General features: G+C 39.2%; 1 protein-coding gene across 50 annotated transcripts in view; it reads right to left on the bottom strand.

The window, feature by feature from the left end:
- mub (poly(rC)-binding protein mub) overlaps window positions 1-20,547 on the bottom strand; it is a 66,915-nt gene that overhangs the window by 8,672 nt on the left and 37,696 nt on the right. The window contains exons 3-11 of one of the 50 annotated variants that reach the window (XM_020957835.2): window positions 11,520-11,576; window positions 11,342-11,458; window positions 11,158-11,251; window positions 10,918-11,081; window positions 10,682-10,801; window positions 7,498-7,638; window positions 4,690-4,774; window positions 4,350-4,635; window positions 4-2,706 (exon numbers count right to left, since the gene is read on the bottom strand). In XM_020957835.2, the coding sequence (XP_020813494.2) occupies window positions 2,067-2,706; window positions 4,350-4,635; window positions 4,690-4,774; window positions 7,498-7,638; window positions 10,682-10,801; window positions 10,918-11,081; window positions 11,158-11,251; window positions 11,342-11,458; window positions 11,520-11,576 (1,704 nt within the window). In that variant the 3' untranslated portion in view covers window positions 4-2,066. Of the gene's footprint in view, window positions 1-3; window positions 2,707-4,349; window positions 4,796-7,497; window positions 7,639-10,681; window positions 10,802-10,917; window positions 11,082-11,157; window positions 11,252-11,341; window positions 11,459-11,519; window positions 11,577-20,547 lie in introns of those variants that run through there. The other 49 variants (XM_086834356.1, XM_086834357.1, XM_020957853.2 and 46 more) reach the window with 49 other exon arrangements.

Below are 20,547 nucleotides of genomic sequence, written 5' to 3'. Positions count from 1 at the left end.
CTATTTTAGTATTCATTTTTCACTTTATTACAAACTCATGTATGTAGTTTCCATCATTGGTTTCTTCATTGCATATAAATATGTAGGTTTTATGTCGCTATTCTTAATGTTCCTTTCGCTTGATGTTCATTCTGTTCTTGTTGTTGTTGTTGTTCTACAGGTAAAGCCTTTTCTAGGTGTGTGTATTTTTGTCTATTTTCTGTTTGTTAATGTCAAGAAGTAGTATTACATTCAATACAATACAATACAATATATGTATTTTGAGTGTTACGTTACGTTACTTGAATTTTTAGTTTGTTCTACCTTTGTGTTATTATTTTGTGGCATAATATAAGTATGTAGGGTATGTAGGGTATGTAGGGTATGTATGTATGTAGAGATGTATGTATGAATAGTTAGGAATATAATTTGGTTATAAAATCGTAAGCCCGCTTAGCTTAGGGTGTGGTTTTACATAATGTGTGTCACTTGTCTCGCTTACAACTACAGCTAAATGTATAGTAATAATATTAATAATAATAATAATAAGAGAAATCATATCAAGTATGAGTGATACTTTATAAAGTAGCTACAATTATCTTTCCGTGTACTTTAGGTTAGAGAAATTTCAATTTCCAAATACTTTTTCAACATTATTTTCGCGTTTGTTTAAAAATAATAACAAAAATTTACAATCGCATTATAATAAATACAAATTTTGGGGATTTTTGGAAGGGGTAAATGTATAAAAAATGTAGAAACTAACAAAAAACTAAAGTTCCATAAACAATCAAAGACTTAAAGTCTAATACATGATAACGTTAATCTTCTTCCTCACCATCGGTTTTAAATTCCGCCCTTTCCCTTGGCTTTTCCATGTGCTTTTCATTACTTTTTTTTTGCTATTCAAATAGTTAGTTGGTTTTTTGTACGCTTCTCATTGCGTGGATTGCGTCAATTAGAGCGAATTGGTCCATAAAGGTCGTTGATCCCCCCGTTCGCACATCTTGTGGCGCCCCATCTTCGGCCATCGGGCGGTTCGGTTCTCAACACATTGGAATTTCTTCATTTTGTAAACTTCTTATAGAAGGTTCTTTCATATTTCACTTCATATTCTGCCTGCTTCAATACTTCACTTTAGCTTGCTGCTTTCTCCTTCTGTTTCCCTTCTCGACAAATGGCTTTTTTGGGTCTTTATGCTTAAGGTTATATCTCGTATATGTATATATATATGGGGGAAAAAATACATTTAGTGCTTAAAAGCTAAGAGAGTACACAATGGATTTATAAGATATTGGAGCGTGTGTTATATGTTACAATGAATGGTTGCTGTTCTTGTTGATCGGGGGAAAGATTGTTGGCTGCTGAGGCTAAGATTAATGCTCGGTACCTGCTCTAATATACTCGATATATTCGCGATCTAAATCTGTAATCTCTATTCTAAGAAGAACGCTACTAGGGATGCGCTAAAATTTGGCAAATTCTATATAATGTACGATACATATTCGCTTGTATGTATATATAAGTTTAGTTTAGGCGTTTATCAAAAAGTTTTTGGGGTCCAAAATCTATAGCGATCGCCCACTAGGGTCGGTCCTTGGTCACTTGGTCAAAATATCTCGACTCGGTCCTATATATATTCGATACGATACACAATATATGGTTTGATTTCTGATTCTGATGCTGACTCTGATCGGATTGATTATTAAACGATTACATCTAGCACGGTCTAAGTGTGACTGATTTATTTTAGTTATTGTAGTTTTGGTTAGTTTTCTTTCATAAATATTTTGAATGGGTTACTATTTAGTTGTAAAAATTGTCTTGAAACTTTCAATACTTTCTGCTGATCGTAGCCACACAATCTTGATTCCTTTTTTCTAAACCGAATTATTTTATACAAATATTTTGTTTTTTGCTTCTTTCTTCAAGAATATCTAAACGCTAAAGCTAAAGCTTTCGCAACGCTATCATGGAAATTCCTATAAAACTAAGCGACTATAACTTGACTCCTCTCGGGCTGCTACAGCTCCGACTCCTGGCTCCTCCTCCTCCTGCTCCTCCTCTGTGGACTCCAGCTCCTACTCCTAGTACGGATTGAACTTGTTGCGCGGCTTCTCCGCCTCGCCACCGGTCTCTGTCAGATGCTGGCGGAACCGCGAGGTGGCATAGTGTCCCTTGGCACGGTTCACCCCCGTCGTCTGCACCGGCGGTCCGCCCGGTGTGCCGGCCCCACCGTTGCTGCCCAGCGTGGTCAGATTGAGCAGATCGAGGGCACTCAGATTGGACAGAGCACTCAGCGCTTCCGGCCTTGTGAGCAGTTGCATGACCGAGGCCATTTCATTGGTTCCCTGGCTGCCATTGGCTCTGCCATAGACAGAGGCGACAGCAGCGGCAACGGTCACGGCGGAGACACTGCGGTTGGTGGTGCCACCATTGGTTGCCGTGGCAGTACCATTGCTGGCGGCATCTGCAGCTCCTGCAGCAACGGCACCACCTCCGCCAGTGCCGGTGCCAGCGCCAGTGCCTCCGTCGGTGAGGGCTACCGTTGTGATGGCTCCATTGGTGCCGGATGATGGCGGAGCTCCGGCGATCGCTGTAGTTGCTCCGGTGACGGCAGCAGCCGCTCCGGGAGCAGCTGTGGCAGCGGCGGCGGCGGCTACGGCAGCACCGCCGTTCTGCTGGGCCTGGGCCTGCTCCAGGAGATTGGCCTTCTGCAGCTCAACACTGTGGACGAGGTTCGGTTAGGGTAGATAGAAAGAGAGAGAGAAAGAAAGGAACAAATTGGGATATTGTTTGGTATTTGTTTCGGTTTCTTATTTCTTTTTTTGAGCTTTAGGCAGGTGATAGAGAAAGAGAGATAGGTATTTTCAAAACATTTGGTTCTTTTTTTCGATTTTGTGGAATTGAGTTGGTTTTTTATTGCATTTATTTTTTTCTTCTCGACTCTTTTTTCGTGTTTTGTTATATGCAAAAGGTTAAGGAGGTTTTGTGTGGAGGAACGGTTCGGAGTTTGCGGAGAAAGAGAGAGAGAGAGAGATATAGAAGAGGGGGCGGCTTTTCAGCGATTTTTTGGGGGGTATTTTTTTGGTGGAAGGAGAGCGGCGTTCAAATTTTGGATGGTAGGATTAGAAAACTTTTGGTGAGCGGTTTTTGTTGTTCTCTTTTGAAAATGGGGGGAGGCGTGGACCGAAAGAGTTTTGTTTTGTTTGTTTGTTGACTAGGTTTGATTTTATTTGGAGGATGAACGTGGTGGACGAGGTGGTGGACGTGGTGGGAGGATTCGGTTTGGTCACTGGGAGAGAGAGAGAAAGGTTTTTGGATCGATTTTTTTTTGGAGTTGAACTGCAGTTTGAAGTACCAATTGGATCAGGTCCAGCTTAGCTTAGCTTTTCTTTTCGTTTGTTGTTTGTTCCCGTTTTCGGTTCGATTTCGATATATTCTATATTCGATATTCGCTGTTCGATTTTCGATTGGTCGGTCGATTGTGTGATAAAAGTGTGCGTAGTGATGCGTTGATTAATTCGGTGCTCACAACAATCCTTCTCCATGCCTCCATGCTCATCCTGAACATCCTGCTGAACTGCTGTGGCATAATTACACAAGGATGGTTGCTTGGTTGCCTTTGGTAACACTAGATGCTAGGTTTTAATTAACAGTTAGAGATAGTTTATAGTTTCTATTAGCTAGAACACAGTTTGGTTAGCGCGATCTAGCGATGCGAACTACGATCTAGGGGTGTGAGGGTGTGAGAGAATTATAAGACAAAGAGAGATAGATGGTGCTAGTTGTAAAGGTCCTTTTGGCCTTATTTTTCTGTGACTATGGCTTTGCCGGGCTTACGACTTACAGGCTAGGACATGTTGTGTGTGTGTGTGTGACTTAAGTTAACGGATTCGTGTTAATCCCCCGGTTCACCCCCATGTCGGGGCCATCATCCATCATCCTACCCACCTCCCCGGGCCTCGTCTTAAATGGTCTTAATGGAACCACCTTATTATTATTTTTTTTTTTGATTGTTTGAACCACCGCCACCGCCACTCCGCGACTGAGAGAGAGGTGACCTACGACCGACGAAGACCTCCTTATACCTTCACTTTTATTTGCTTTTTCTTTTTTTCTTTTGTTCTTTGTCAATTAGCAAGTCAATTCGACAAAATTGATGTTAGACAACACAATTCACGCGGAGAAAACAACACTACATTTACATTTTCATTTACATTTACATAGATGTACATCAACATTTAAACATTGGCACAATATACAGATAGAACAGACAGTACAGAGGCAGAAGATCCGATCAGATCCGAGTGAAAGGGCAGAGGGATCGATCGATCGGTAGGGTGAGAACACGCCGGAAGAAGACTCACCTCATATTGATTAAGTATTGGGCCAGGGCCACCGAGTCCGGGTTGCCGCTGATGGTGATGGTGCGATCGGTGTTGCCACCCTCACGCTCCTCGCAGTTCGAGATCCGGATCATGGCGCCAGAGATCTGACGGATCTCGGCGATCTTGGTGCCGCCCTTGCCGATGATGCAACCGATCAGGTCATTGGAGACGGTCATCTCGTGCTGCTGCTGCTGGGCTCGGTTCGCTGGATTCGCTGTACGCAGTTGCGACCCGGCCAGGGCAGCCAGGGCTGCTGGGGCAGAGCCTAGATTAGATTGGAAATCTGTCTGGCATCTGGCCGCAGAAGCGCTCAACTCACCTGTGTGGTTGATGCCCCCAGTGCTGGCCGGATTCATCCCGGCCAGGCCCAAGGCAGCCAGACTGGCCAGCGGGTTCTTGGCCACCTGTTCGTCGGGGATATAAGACTTTAGTTAGTTTAGATTTAATCGCTATCAATTCAAATCGCAAGAGTCAAGGTTCAAGGGCTTCGTGGGTTAAGGTGTGTGTGTCTGTGTTTGTGTGTGTGTATGTGTTTAAATATATATATATGTATACAGGTATACAGGGGTATTATTTATCATCTAGAATTATTCATTAATAAGGGCGGGGCACAGGGGGCGGGAATGGAGAGATCGGAAGATCACAACACAACGCACAGCGCACAACTTCCAGTAACAGGAACATAACAAAAGGTAATTGGAGATTGGAACGAAAACGGAAACGGAAATGGGGAAACAGGAAACAGTAACGCAAAAGCATCAAACAAATAGTTACAAAAACAAACGGAATGCAATAAGCCAACGCAAACGGGAAGATACAAGTTTGATATTCTCTTAGTCTTCAGCTCTTTTTACAAAACACCATCAAATGGAATGTAGAGTGGACTTTGGGGGGATCGATCGTATTTCTCTTTGTACATGAAGGTAGGAGTTTTTTGACACGGTGTGTGTGTGAGTGTGTGTGGTGTGTGTGAGAGAGTTTTCTTGTGCAGTGTAAGCTGGTATGTAAGGACTCGGTTTCTGGTTTTCTCAGCTGTCTAACGTTTTATGATTACTACACAATTTACAAAAGTTGGCTTTACAAAAGATATATAGGTAAAAAGAGATATCAAGGCATAGATACAGATGGTTGGAGATAGCAAAAGAGAGCAAGAGATATAAATTTACAAAGGATACAACTAATCCTTGAGTTTCTCTCAACTAAACTTAATTTGCTAACCCGTACATTAACAAATAGTTAAAATGAAATTCAAATATACAATATTATTAATTTAGAGCTTATTTTTAAGTTCCTAAACTAGTGATTTTGAACCTCTAACCCCTTTAGGAACCATTTAAACCTTTTTCCTATGCAGACTCCTTCAAATCTATGCTTATGTTTTAGTATATTTATGATGTATTGCTTTGAAATCTGGGTTAGAATGTCCTTCCTTTGGGCAAAATGTTATACATTCTCAAGTTCTTTTGGTTTTCATCTGGTTTCCTATTTTATTTTTCTCATTTTTCACCAATGACACCTACAGCAAATAACATACACACACACACCCACCCTCTGCACACTCGCACGCAAACGTGTGAAAATATATTATATAAGGGCTCGAAACTGGGGTGGAGGGGACGGGTAGTATGCACGCGCTTTATAAATTAATCAAATCAAATGCAACACACTTGCAAATTCGTTTCGAATAAATGCATCTGAATGCAGCTAAAAGGAAAAAAGGGTGGACGCCGGGTTCTGGGAGGTGAATAAAACTAGAACAGAGCGCACACACAACAAAAAAAAACTACAAAAAATGGATAGAGGGAAAATCTCAAATATAAATCATACAATATTAAAATGCTTTGTGTACTTTTTGTGTAGTTCTGTCTGCATTTGAGTGAGTGTGTGTGTATATATATTTATCTGTGAGGGGGGAGGAGAGCTTAGGAAACAAGAACTGAAATATTTATCAAAATGCAATACGAATTTCAAATGAAACAAATAAAACATGCGCCATGGAAATATTTTATGACCCAAAAATGAATTGCAACTCAATAAAAAGTTCACAGACAGTGGCAAAGATGTACAGAGAGAGAGAAAAGGGGGGCTTCTGGATGCAAAGGCTTAGGGGGGTGACAACAATGGATTATCTGGCAAAAACTGTCATGAAAACTTCTGTGTGTATATATATGTTGGCATATTAACAAACACTTTTTGCCACACACACTCAAAGCACATACACACAGACAGAAAATCCAGATGGCAAACAAGTTGAAACAATTTTACAAAAACTACAAAAAACTTTAACAATATCAGGAAAATAGTGTCAGAGAAAAAGTGGGTGGGTTTTGTTGGGGGGTGTTTATAAGGCAACCGTAAAGTGCATTTGTTGATGACTTTTGGACTGGGATAAAGGGGCTCGCTTCCAAGTCCCATTTCAGGCTGCCTGATTTTTAGTGCGACCAATGACTTTGTGGCAGCGAACGACTTCAGGGACCTCAACTCGGACCCTGGAGTTGCATTTTGGCCCAATGCTAATGTCATTGAAAGCCGGCCAAAAACAGCAGCTCCGCCAACGGAGGGGGGATCGTAAAAGAAATGCCAGAAAAGGTAGTAAACTGGGTGGTGTACACAAAGCTACATAAAAACACACCGGAACTATAGGGGCTACTAAGGAGTTTGGCTACGGGGTAGAAATACAACAGCAAACATACGAAAACACAACTATCTACACTCGCAGGAAAAATTATGAACCCATTTGCCCTTGAAAGAGATATTTAAATAAAAGTTACATTAAGGAGAGATAATCAGAAAAGCAGAACCAGTAGATCCGCTTTCTTATTAATTACATGGTTTAGAATTCCAAATTTCCTCATTTCTTGGGCAAAACTTCAACATAATTTTCCTGCAAGTGTATTTGGTCAGGTGAAAGGGTTTGCAGGCTGGGTTCAAGGGGCAATACAGCATCATGCTCTGCCTAGCGGAGTTGGATTCCGGGGTCATGTTTGCTTTGATTATTATTGATTAGACACGAGTACGGTTTCTTTCCAGAGTCTGGTGGTGAGATTGTGTTTCTTTAATTTTTTTCTGGTATTATTTTGATATTTGTTTCATAAACCGAATTCGCATCGATAGCTAAAAAACTCACATCGGGCATTTGCTGTAGGTGATGGTGGTGTGCTGGTACCGCTCCTTGTAAATGTGCCCCCTTTAACAAAGGATCCGCCAAGCCTGAGATACCAGCATGTAGACCGCCGGTAGCCAGGGCAAGTGGAAATACTGGACAGGTCTACGTTCGATTGATCGATTGATTGATTGAATTGATTGATCGTTACCGGAATTAAGGTTTGAGTGTGTGTAGGTGTGTGTGTATATATGTTTGGAGTTACAATTTTGTTGTTGACCAAGGGAAAGAAAGAAAAGTAGAAAAACGAAAATTGTATACCACAAATAAATGTCTTTCGGAGCAAGTTGATTAAGATCTTAACATTGTAGTTTTTTGCTATGGAGAGATGTAAGCTTATCAGATACATGTTTTTTTTTTTAGATAAAGACATATTCGCTAGAGAAACGCTTCGGGAGAAAGCTTTCGAGAGGTGTGTGTGCGAGTTTCTGGTAATGGAACTAGCGGGGGAAAATCAGACGCAGAACAGAGTTATATATAAATGATATATATCAGAGGGAGGACGGGATATAACAACAAAAATATGATGACAACTAAGAGGCGGAACCGAGACAGAGGCGCAGGTGGAGAAGGTGGAGACGTGAGAGTGAGAAGACTAGCGGGGGTCCAGGGATTCAAGGGGCTTCCAACGACAGACACCATCATCATCATCATGGAGACTGGGGGGAGGACTGACTCTAAGAATGCGCAGGAACAGGAAGTACAGTTGCCTGTGAGTACCACTAATAACTGTACCCAACTGTGGTGGGGATTCACAAAACTACACGCCGAAACGTAACCAACACCGACAATAACCAGGACCAGGACCATGACCGGGACCAGGACCAGGACCAGGACCAGGACTAGGACCAGGACCAGGACCAGGAGGAGACTTAGAGTGAGAAAGAGCGAGCGATTTGTGGAAGACAGACAGAGAGAGAGAGAGATCGCAAATGGATGGTACAACTAGTTTTTGATTTATTACATTTCTCTGGACATTAATTGAATTTGATGCGACGACAACAAGAACTTTGTCTGTTTTTTAGTTTTGAGAAACTTTTATTATGTTTTTTTTTTATTTCGTTTTCGGGGGCAATGGCTGGCGAGGGGGGCTCTGAAGGGGCGGAGAGAAACTGAACTGAAACTGAAATTGAACTGAACTTTACTGTGTGCTGCTTGTTGTACCTTACTGCACGTGCCCGGACTGTACTGTGCTGCTGTACTGTACCGAGAGTTCTGAATTGAATTGAATAGAATCAAGTTTGTTGTTTGTTTTTGGCTTATGTTTTTTGTTTCCTGTTGTTTTGTGGAGCAGAAAATTCAATTTTGGTCTGGGGGTTTTTTAACAGAGTTATAAACAATATTTATTGATACGGAGAGAGAGAGATAGAGATAGATAGATAGAGATAGAGAGTTTTGTGTGAGAGATGTGAGGGCTCGGGCAGGATGGTTTTTAGAACAGTATGCCTATGTTGTTGTATGTAGTTTGCTAATTGCATTTGTTGTTGTAGTTGTTGGTGTTATTGTTGTTGAAACTCATCAGAATATGTCGGCTTAATGTTGTTGTAAATGTTGTGTGGTTGTGAGCTTTCCAGTCTCTATTATTTTTGTTAGGATTTTTACAGAGAACTAAACAATTTGAATGATTGGCGGTGAATTTACTACACAAAAACTCAAGAGAGATATATACGGAGGCAGGATGTGATAAATATATTGATTTTTAGAGTGAGACAAAAGACTGGATTTTAGGCAAATAATTATTTGTTATTTTTCTGGCTCTCATATAAGGACTTTAACTTCGATTGGACTTTGTCTTGTGTGTGTAAATGGGTTGGTATTATTTAAATAAATACGTATTTTTACTCTGGATACGGATACGATGTGATGGATGTGTGTATGTAAATGGATGTTTTGTTTTTGGTAGTTGAAATATAATTGAGAGTCTTGGGACTAGTGTAGTTTGAACATACTTCTCCACACACGCTGCCAGCGAGCCCTCTTCAGAACAGAACTTAGAGACACAGAGAGATTGAGCGGAGAGAGTGGAGAGTAGAGAGTGGAGAAAGAGAGTGAGAGAGCGGGGAAGAATAAGAGTTCTAGACCCCGTTTGTCCTTCTTTCACACGAACTCACACTCGCCTCGCCTCGCCACGCCTTGAACACTCTTCCCAGAGAATACAACGATTCTCGGTCGGGACTTGCGATTTTCTTCTCGCAGATTCTCGGAGATTCCCGGAGACTCCTGGAGACTCGCAGCGGGACAGAGACAGATACAGATGCTGCCCGCAGCAGACCGATAGTGAGACAGAGAGAGGGCGAGACACCTCGCAGCCACACGCTCTTAACCTGAGAGAAGAGAGTGCAAAAGAAACTAAAAGCAAAACAAAAATTACATATTTAAAGAATATTTTACAATTGTTTCGTTAAATTATTATCGTTATCGTTAACGTCGATTCGATGGCTGTAAAGTTTTTTGGTTAACACATTAGTTCACTGATCGGGGTCACCATTTGGACTTGAAAAAGAGATGATTCTCAAGGGTACGACGAATGGATATCGGAACGGTATCGGTAATCGGTATCGGAATTGTCAGGTTGGGTTAAGAAAAATAATCAATACGGTTCACAAATCGTGGAAGGGTCTTCTCTGGACAAATAGCTTCTAGGGTCTCCAAGTAGAGAATTAACGGAGAAAGGTGGGGAGAGAGGGGTCTCGTGGACGGTGTCGCAAATAATAATCGGGTTCCATAGAGACGAGCAATGGGGATTATCTGGATCTGGATTATATCGGCAGAAACACAATATAGAGAAATAGACAGAGAGAGATATATATATATATAGAGAGAAAGAGGTAAAGTGGAGGTCATGTAAACTAAAAGAGATATTAAGAGGCAAAACAGAAAGTGAAGACGCGCAATAACCAAAAAAGATAGTTGGACTGGATTGGGGCAATAACCAAAGAGATACAAAATTGTTTAGCTGGACATGTGGACATGTGGGGTCGGTTAAGATAGAGACAGAGAGCGAGATATAGAGAGAGATAGATATATAGCTGCAGTGGCTGGCAATAGAGTACACAACACTGTTCACTGATCTTAACAACACGTTAGCCTGGTTTTTTTTATATATTTCGGTGAGAACACACTTTCACCAGTGCATCATCATACATACCTCTTGTGTGGGCACTGCGTAGTTTCCTTGAATGGTAAAGGCCTGTCCATTGGCCAGGATGACGGGGCCGGTCACCTGCGGTTTTGGTCGATACGGGATGGTAGCACCGCGTGGCGGGGACTGTTAAAAAAGAAATAGTGATCAGTAAGGCACGCTCAAAGTTAATCTAGTAAGGTTCTTGACACATATAATATATAATTCAAGGAACCTTTTATATCATTCTATGGTGAACTCACCTCCAACATGACAAGACATATCTGATAGATACACTGGGTGATCTGCTCGGCACTGCCGCTCAAGGTAACCGACCTCTCTGTAGAATTGGGCAGCATTTCACTGGCCACCTGGATAGAGCAGCCGGTGGTCTGTCGAATTTCCTTGATCTTTGAGCCACTCTTGCCTAGGTTAGTCCCGATGCAATTGAATAAATAAATGGCATTAGTGATGATAAAACATCGAAAGAGTTAATTACTTACCAATTAACGATCCACATTGACTGGCGGGCACAATCAATCGAATGGGTATTTGAGTTTTGCCAACTTTGCCTACATCATTGAACTGCGAGCACCACTGCAACGGGTCAGAAGTTAGTAATGTGAACTGGAAATTATTTAGGCTTTCTTTTTTTGGGTACTTTTGCTAATTGTACCGCACACATACCTCTTCGAACTTCTTTGTAATGAGCGTAAATGCCGAAAAGATTGCATTAGTTGTACCAGACACAGTCACAATGCGCTCCGGGCATGAGCCATCCGAAATGTTGATTTTGGCACCAGACTGCAGGGGAAATCAGAATGGGATTAGCTTCCAAGAAGTTTTACTTCAAAGAAAAACTTACCTCTTCACGAAATCTGTTGACAATTTCACCCTTTTTACCAATAATACTACCCACTTCCTGCAAAGACACAAGAGATACAGAAAGAGAGAGAGAGAGAGTTGTTAAAATATGTATTCGAGTTGGAAAACATGTTGCAAAGTAACTTTTAAATGCTCTTAAGATGTATATTGTTTCCACCCGCCCCGAGGCTATCAACAGTCCGGACATTGAAAACACTTTATGCCAGTGTTTTCCGCCACCGTTGCCTGTCAGCGACGAAGCACAAATTTGATTAAATATTAAGTGATATTATGCCAGAGCATACACACACGAGGCAGTGGGTGGTGTATGTGTGTAACTACTTTTGCATATTTAATTGCCACAAATTCACACTCCTCCTCCTGCTGTACCCCAGTGGCAACCAGAAAACCCAATCCCAATCCAAAACTCGGTCCCAAACCCATTTCCCTTTCACAGTCAGATGTCCGTCTGTTGACGGTGGGACACTGTCGCTCGTAATGAAATTTGCGGCCAGCGCGTTTTACGCGTTTTAATTGATTGTAAATATCAGCACTGCCGCAGACAGTGCTGAGTTCCAACACGAAATAAAAAAAATGGAAAGGAAAAACCTTTGTAGAGAGGTGGAAATTTCAGCTGGCTTCTGTACAGAAATGGTTTTAAATCCTCACCCCCAAAGCCTTATGGGATAATCAATATATCAATCATTTTTAACATGCAAGTTATTCATCCATCCCTCAATGCTTTTATTTCAGATCTGATGCATTTATTGGTAAATAAATAATCATGATCAGTAAATAACTATGAGCAGTAAGTAACTTTGATCAGTAAGTATCTATGACCAGCAAGTAACTATAATCAGTAAGTATCTATGAGCAGTAAGTAACTACATATAATCAGTAAGTATCTATGACCAGTAAGTATGTATGATCAGTTACTAACTTTGAACACTGATAAACAATGACTTGCAACTTTTATAACACAACACATATCTGAGACTTGGCCGGTAGAAGTCACTTCGTTCCGGGGATGTTATAACCAGTTGGGAATCATATGCACGGATGTGCGAGATTTGTTTTGGAACAAATTTAAGCTATTTAAATGAAACTATGGAGTTATTCTTCTATATAATTTTACTAGTATATAAATCGGAGCATGGCGAATCGGTGTACTATATATGTATATACATATATATAGCAGGCATAGGAACAATCGGACGATTTATAGAACTATGATCAGTAATTAACTATGGGCAGTAATTAACTCTGAACAGTGATTATCTATGACCAGTAAGTAATTATGATCAGTAAGTATCAATGGACATTAAGTAACTATGACCAGTAAGTAACAATGAGCAATAAGTAACTCTGAACATTAAGTATCTATGACCAGTAACTACATATAATCAGTAAGTATCTATGACCAGTAAGTATGTATGATCAGTTACTAACTTTGAACACTGATAAACAATGACTTGCAACTTTTGTAACACAACACATTTCTGAGACTACGCCGGCAGAAGTCACTTCGTTCCGGGGATGTTATAACCAGTTGGGAATCATATGCACGGATGTGCGAGATTTGTTTTGGAACAAATTTAAGCTATTTAAATGAAACTATGGAGTTATTCTTCTATATAATTTTACTAGTATATAAATCGGAGCATGGCGAATCGGTGTACTATATATGTATATACATATATATAGCTGGCATAGGAACAATCGGACGATTTATAGAACTATGATCAGTAATTAACTATGGGCAGTAATTAACTCTGAACAGTGATTATCTATGACCAGTAAGTATCAATGAACATTAAGTATCTATGACCAGTAAGTAACTCTGAACCAGTAAGTATCTATGAGCAGTAAGAAACTATAATCAGTAAGTATCTATGACGAGTAAGTATGTATGATCAGTTACTAACTTTGAACACTGATAAACAATGACTTGCAACTTTTGTAACACAACACATTTCTGAGACTACGCCGGCAGAAGTCACTTCGTTCCGGGGATGTTATAACCAGTTGGGAATCATATGCACGGATGTGCGAGATTTGTTTTGGAACAAATTTAAGCTATTTAAATGAAACTATGGAGTTATTCTTCTATATAATTTTACTAGTATATAAATCGGAGCATGGCGAATCGGTGTACTATATATGTATATACATATATATAGCAGGCATAGGAACAATCGGACGATTTATAGAACTATGATCAGTAATTAACTATGGGCAGTAATTAACTCTGAACAGTGATTATCTATGACCAGTAAGTAATTATGATCAGTAAGTATCAATGGACATTAAGTAACTATGACCAGTAAGTAACAATGAGCAATAAGTAACTCTGAACATTAAGTATCTATGACCAGTAAGTAACTATAATCAGTAAGTATCTATGACCAGTAAGTATGTATGATCAGTTACTAACTTTGAACACTGATAAACAATGACTTGCAACTTTTATAACACAACACATATCTGAGACTTGGCCGGTAGAAGTCACTTCGTTCCGGGGATGTTATAACCAGTTGGGAATCATATGCACGGATGTGCGAGATTTGTTTTGGAACAAATTTAAGCTATTTAAATGAAACTATGGAGTTATTCTTCTATATAATTTTACTAGTATATAAATCGGAGCATGGCGAATCGGTGTACTATATATGTATATACATATATATATCTGGCATAGGAACAATCGGACGATTTATAGAACTATGATCAGTAATTAAATATGATAAGTAATTAACTATAAACAGTAAGTATCTATGATCAATAATTAACTATAAGTAGTAAGTACCTATGACCAGTAAGTAACTCTGAACAGTAAATATGTATGACCAGTATGTAACTATGATCAGTAAATATAAATGAACATTAAGTAACTATGATCAGTAAGTATCTATGACCAGTAAGTATGTATGATCAGTTACTAACTTTGAACACTAATAAACAATGACTTGCAATTTTTGTAACACAACACATTTCTGTGACTTGGCCGGGAACAGTCACTTCGTTCCGGGGATGTTAGAACAAGTTGGTAATCATTTTCACTATGATCAGTGAGTATCAATGAACATTAAGTAACTCTGAACAGTAAGTGTCTATGACCAGTAAGTATGTAAAGGGGACCAAAGTCTAAAGTCTATACCTAGGTCTGATACCAACAATAGCTTCTTCATACATAATATAAATGTTATGGTTAAGACATGCCGCAGTAAAGCCCACGTCATTGTTTACTTCCTTCCAGTGTAGTGACCAAGATTGGGTGACTTTATCCAAGTGAGCTTCTTCCTGGTCATCCAGATGTATTGCATTGGCCACGTATGTTTTTGGGATCTTAAGGTAATCACTATCACTATCACTTGAGATGTTAACACTAGGTACCCCTAGGACAGACTGAGGCGCGCGGGCCCTTAGCACCTCTATTTATAGTCCCCGAGAAAAGAGAGGAGCAGAGAAAGTGAGTGTGAGTGGGCGGGAGAGAAGTTGCATCTAGAGATTAACATAGAGCGACTAACACAGCGAGAGAGGGGGAGAGGCAGAGAGTAACTCTGTAACTAAGTAACTCTGATCAGTTAATATCGACAAGCATTAAGTAACTCTGAACAGTACGTATCTATGAACATTAAGTAACTATAATCAGTAAGTATCTATGACCAGTAAGTATGTATGATCAGTTACTAACTTTGAACACTGATAAACAATGACTTGCAACTTTTGTAACACAACACATTTCTGAGACTAGGCAGGCAGAAGTCACTTCGTTCCAGGGATGTTATAACCAGTTGGGAATCATATGCACGGATGTGTGGGATTTGTTTTGGATTAAATTTAAGCTATTTGAATGAAACTATGGAGTTTTTCTTCTACATAATTTTACTAGTATATAAATCGGAGCATGGCGAATCGGTGGACTTTATTTATATATATATGCATAGGAACGATCTGAAAATTTTAAGAAAAATAGTCTAACTTTTCCAGCTTTCAACAGATTTATGTCAAGTTTAATATATATCCAATATATAACAATTTAGAATTTTAAGAAAATCGGATTAATATATGTAATAGCTGCCATACAAACGATTGTTAAAAATAGAGGAATGTGCAAAACTGGGAATAAAATGAAAGCAGACAAAACCTTATTTTTTTTATCATAAATATATATAAACTATATTGTATTAATTCCTAATGGTCGAATTTCAATCTGCAGGGGTATACAAACTTCGGCGTGCCAAAGTTAGCTTCCTTTCTTGTTAAATAATTAAATTATTTTGCACCTCTATTTATTTAAAGTCTCTCGATAATTTCCATTTAAAATGTGTTTTTGCTACTCGCATTTAGGGATTCAGATACATTTTACTTGGCCATGCTAAAATGTTGCCACTTGCAGCAGCAACCATTCAATTTGTTGGCCATAAACCATAGCGAACAACCTTCACAAATCCAAAGTGCAGCAATCTATTGTGACGAAGAGAGCGCACCCAAAACCCAACAAATATGTATGTAAATATATATATATCTTTTGGGACGGCGGCAACGGGCAGTTTGCCAAACAAAATGCAAACTGGGCAAAACAATGTCCGAGAGAGGGAAATCTGTGGTGGTATCCCCCTCCGTCCTCCTCCTCCTAGGCATTATCCGGATTTTTATGCGCCGTTTGCATCTTGGCCGCTCTTTTCTTTTTTGAGGGTAGGGAGAATATTTATGCCCCACCAATCGACACAAGAACAACTACTTGAATTTATTCGCAGGCATAGATATTTATTGTACACAAATGTCAGACCGAATTGGCATAATTATTGGCGTAATTATCGTTGGTCGCCAGCGACCCGAACTCAGATGCGTTTTTACGCCTGTCTGCCTACTTGGCGGTCTGTGTGTTTGTAATTTATGGGACAAGTTTCGTGGCTGTAAAGTGTATCTGAGTATCTGTATCTGCGTATCTCTGTATTCGTATCTGTATCTACAGCAACATCTAAGTGCTCGGTGGAGGCCTAGAAGGTCCCTCATAACCATTCACACTGATGGCGGCTCATCAGCGACTCGGCAAACGGTCTCGGGGCCCCATCATCATCATTAATAATGTGGCCAAAAGCCCCGCTCTCCCGCACTGGACCGCTTTCCATTCAATTATCCCCTTGTGTGATTGCAAGCCAGTTTCCGTTCAGAAGTTTGCGCAATTTGCATAAATCGGATCTGCCGGACATCACTGGAGGACCCCCTGCTGCTCCTGCTGCCCTTATGGAGGCGTATTTTCGGGACTTTCACTTGATTGCATCGATTCCGCCTCCGCCCTATCCTGACCCTCTATAATCCCCTGCTGTTTACTTTACTCCCTCCTCCCGGCCGGCAATTAAATTCCCTGAATTCCGGCGTACATCTCCTGCAACAATGAACACAAAACGCATTTGGCATTTTCCCATTTTCCGATTTTCACATGCGTGCTATTTTGCGTATGCAAAAATCACTTTGCGGTCGAGAGCCGGCACATTTTTCCCCCCCCCACAGTTCAGTCTGTGTGTTGAATGTTTTGTTTTTTGGATCGGATCGGATTTGGAAAAGGATTGAATTGCTTCTCGTTATTCTATGTAAAATATGCATAGAAAAAGTTGACAACCACCAGACACAGGCTGTGCTGTTGTGCTCTTTCAGAATGCCAGCATTCGCTTCTGTGGTTAGAGAATATAAGATTTAGCTCCCTTTTATATAGAATTTGTTGTTGTTTTTAGTCGGAGGATTATTACAAATCTGTTGGTTGCCAGTTAACATTGATGCTGTTTCAAAGAACTACCATGTAAATGTAAGGCTTAAATAACAGCGTTACAAATGTGAGAAGATTTTGACTTAGAAACTGTTAGTGAAATCATATTTGTTGGTACATTTAACCTGTAAATATAATACTTTATTCATCTAAATTGTATGGAAAACTCATTAAAGGGATTTATATTTAACTGAAGAGCTTCTTATGGGTCTAATTTAATAATAGAAAATACATATTTCCATTAGATTTCCTCAGAAATACTAACAAAAATTGTTTTTCAATCATCTATAAAACCATAAAAACTTAGTCCCTCTTTAATTTAACAACTTTTTTGTTAACTTTATCCTAATATATAGTAGAGAGCAATCTTAGCATATTTGCACAGCAATATTTTCTAGTACTAAATATATGATAACTCTCTAATGACTTTTGCACATCTTTTGTAGTTTCCCACACAATCTCTGGCCAAGAGCAGAAATTTTAGCTAGTTCCATTTATCACCATAAGATGGGACATGAAAACATGGACTGCTCCAAAGATTATGACAAATAACAATGGCCAATGGAGAGCCAAAGCACAGACAATAACAGAAAACGCATTAAAGTTGAAGTCCAAAGAATGGACAACGCTAATTGTGGGGCACAATAAGGGCAGTAGATGAAGCTGAGGCAAGTTGGGGGGAAAATATATATATATATATAAAAAAAGAGAGGTTTTGATGTTAGTGGAGCACTAGACAGTAAAGACGGTATAAAAAATAGAGAGAAAAGAAAACAAACTTGGCTCTTAGCTTAGACAACAACCCAAGCAGCATGACTTGTTTCATGTTTTTCCCCTTTTCAGCGCTTTGTGAATTTTTGGTTTTTTAAGTACAAGAGCCGGCGTTGAAAATTTGTACAAAAATAAATAAATTGCAGATACAAAAGAAAACAACAGCAGCAGCAGCAGCAGCAAACCAACCAAAGCAACGGCAAACAATCTCTGACAGCAATTGCAAAACCGTGAGAACCATTTATGGGAGCTGCTGGCATGGCAAAGGAAAAATGCAAGAAAAACTTGCAACAAATGTTGGAAAATGCAATGTGACAAAAGGGGGAGGCGGTGGGGGTAAGGTACATACATACGTACACATATGGCCTGCTGTGGCACACATGTGCTGCTGCTACACCCCCTCTCTCTATATCCTACACCTCTTTACAATAAATCATGCAACGCATTTTGTCGCCCTGCAAACGTATTTTTTCTTCTCTTATTTTTTTTTTTTTGTGGGAGAATTGCAGCATGTTGTTGCTGTTTCTGGCAGGAAAAATGCAAAGAAAAAAATATATGTTGTACAATTAAATTATTTACAATTTGCCAGGGCCAGATGCAGGACCAGGGCCAGATGCCAGGCCACGCAGCAAGTGGCAAATTTTTAATTTAATTAAATAACGAAAACAACGCGCAGGGACGAATGAGAAATGTCTCCTGCAGGCATGTAGCTGGAAAATGTTAAAACTGCTAGTAATATTTGAATTTAAAAGCATAAGGGGATAATAAATAAATACTTTAATATCGAAAATAAGGGAAATAATCCATAAAGTCAGTTGTGCTTAAATTTTTGCTAACATAAATGTAAAGCATTTGTAGATGCATTTTACTTTTCAATCTGATATATAAACAAATCTAACTAATAGAACATTTCCCTCATTTCTAATCAATCTCTAAGGAACATTAAACAGATATCATCTTGATTACACAACTAAATGCTCATTCTCTTCGACAAAAAAAACATAGTTAATTAAAATTAGACAAGTGCTTGGGAAATGTGGCAGACCGCGTTGAAAATTCGCATAAAGGTGCCGCATCGTTGTCGACGTCGTGCAATTTCACTAATTAAAAATGCATGATTCAAAAATAAGAACAACAACTGCAAATATCTATGTCTACCGACGGATTGCTTTGGCAATTCTAGACGCGAGAGAGCAACCCACATTTACGTTTCTTTTTTCTATGCAATTTGCGGATGGCTGCCAAGAAATAAAACAAAGCAAAAAAAATAAATTCAAAAAAGTGAATAGAAAAACACAAAAGCCCAAAGCCCAGGGCGCAGTAAAAACAAAAGAAAAAGGTGTTCAGTTTTTGTATCTTTTCATTTTCCACACTCTGTCGCTCGATTGCATGGCAAATGTTGTTGCTTGTTTTCCTCGCGTTTTCCCGCTTTTCATAAATTAATTAACTGCATCACGACTTTGGAAGCGACTGCAAAATGAAAAATAAAAACTGCACACTGCAACTGTGACTCTGACTCTGACTCAGAGACCGACTGTGACTTTCCGCATGAAACTAATAATAAGCCAAAGTTAATTAGAGACGCAGGAAAAATATCAAAAATACTCGAATAACAATGGTGCTAATGGCCTTGCTCTACTCTCAGACAAAAAAGGGCGCCACACGAATTGCTTTCTGGATTGCTTTAATTGCTTCTTTGTCTATAAGGTCTGATATATGTATCTACCTCTACTAATAAGCATTTATTCCATTTGCTCATTAATAAATAATTGCATTTATGGGCGGTTTATACGAGATTTATGCGATGAGATGGATAAATTATGAATCTTTAAATTGAGTTAATGATATTGAGCAAAATAAAGAGAAAGAACAAGTTTTGAAAACATTTTTTTTAATGGCTTTACTGTGGTTTTATGTATTTAAGTCTTTAAACAAATTAATATATATACTAAGCTAATTTCACAGCCAATTTAAGACCCTTAATATATTTTCTTAATTTTTGCCCTTCCAAGGGTTTTAATCAGAAGCTTACAAAGCAGGACTCATTTCCGATCCTATAAATCATATATATTCCTGATCAGAATCAACAGCGGAGTCGATCTAGGCATGTCTGGGAAAAAAAAATACATTTTCGAAATTGTTTCTTTTTATTGGCAAGAAAAAAGATAAGGGGTAACAGCGTTAAAATGTTCAAAAGTTGACAAAAACGAGATATAAAGATTTAAATTTCTATTAAAAACTAGCATTGGAATGCTTTCCGAACTAAAATTAATGCATTTTTGGCTTAGTTATAAGTTTTTTAAACTTTAATAAATCGCAAAACTTGGTCATATAAAAATATCGATAAATATCGATTCAAAGGAATCTAATATTTTAAGCTTAGTTATGATATATTTCCTATTTGATCATTTAATTCAATTGCAAACGGCAAGGGTATAACACATAAACATCTATATGTTTTTAATATTATTCTTTAACCTATCCCAAC

The sequence above is a fragment of the Drosophila serrata genome, unplaced genomic scaffold (genome assembly GCF_035046125.1).
Source record: "Drosophila serrata isolate PLE 108 unplaced genomic scaffold, ASM3504612v1 contig_272, whole genome shotgun sequence".
Taxonomy (NCBI): Eukaryota; Metazoa; Arthropoda; class Insecta; order Diptera; family Drosophilidae; genus Drosophila; species Drosophila serrata.
Note: the sequence above shows the minus strand (reverse complement) of the source record. Positions and strands in the feature narration are given on the sequence as shown.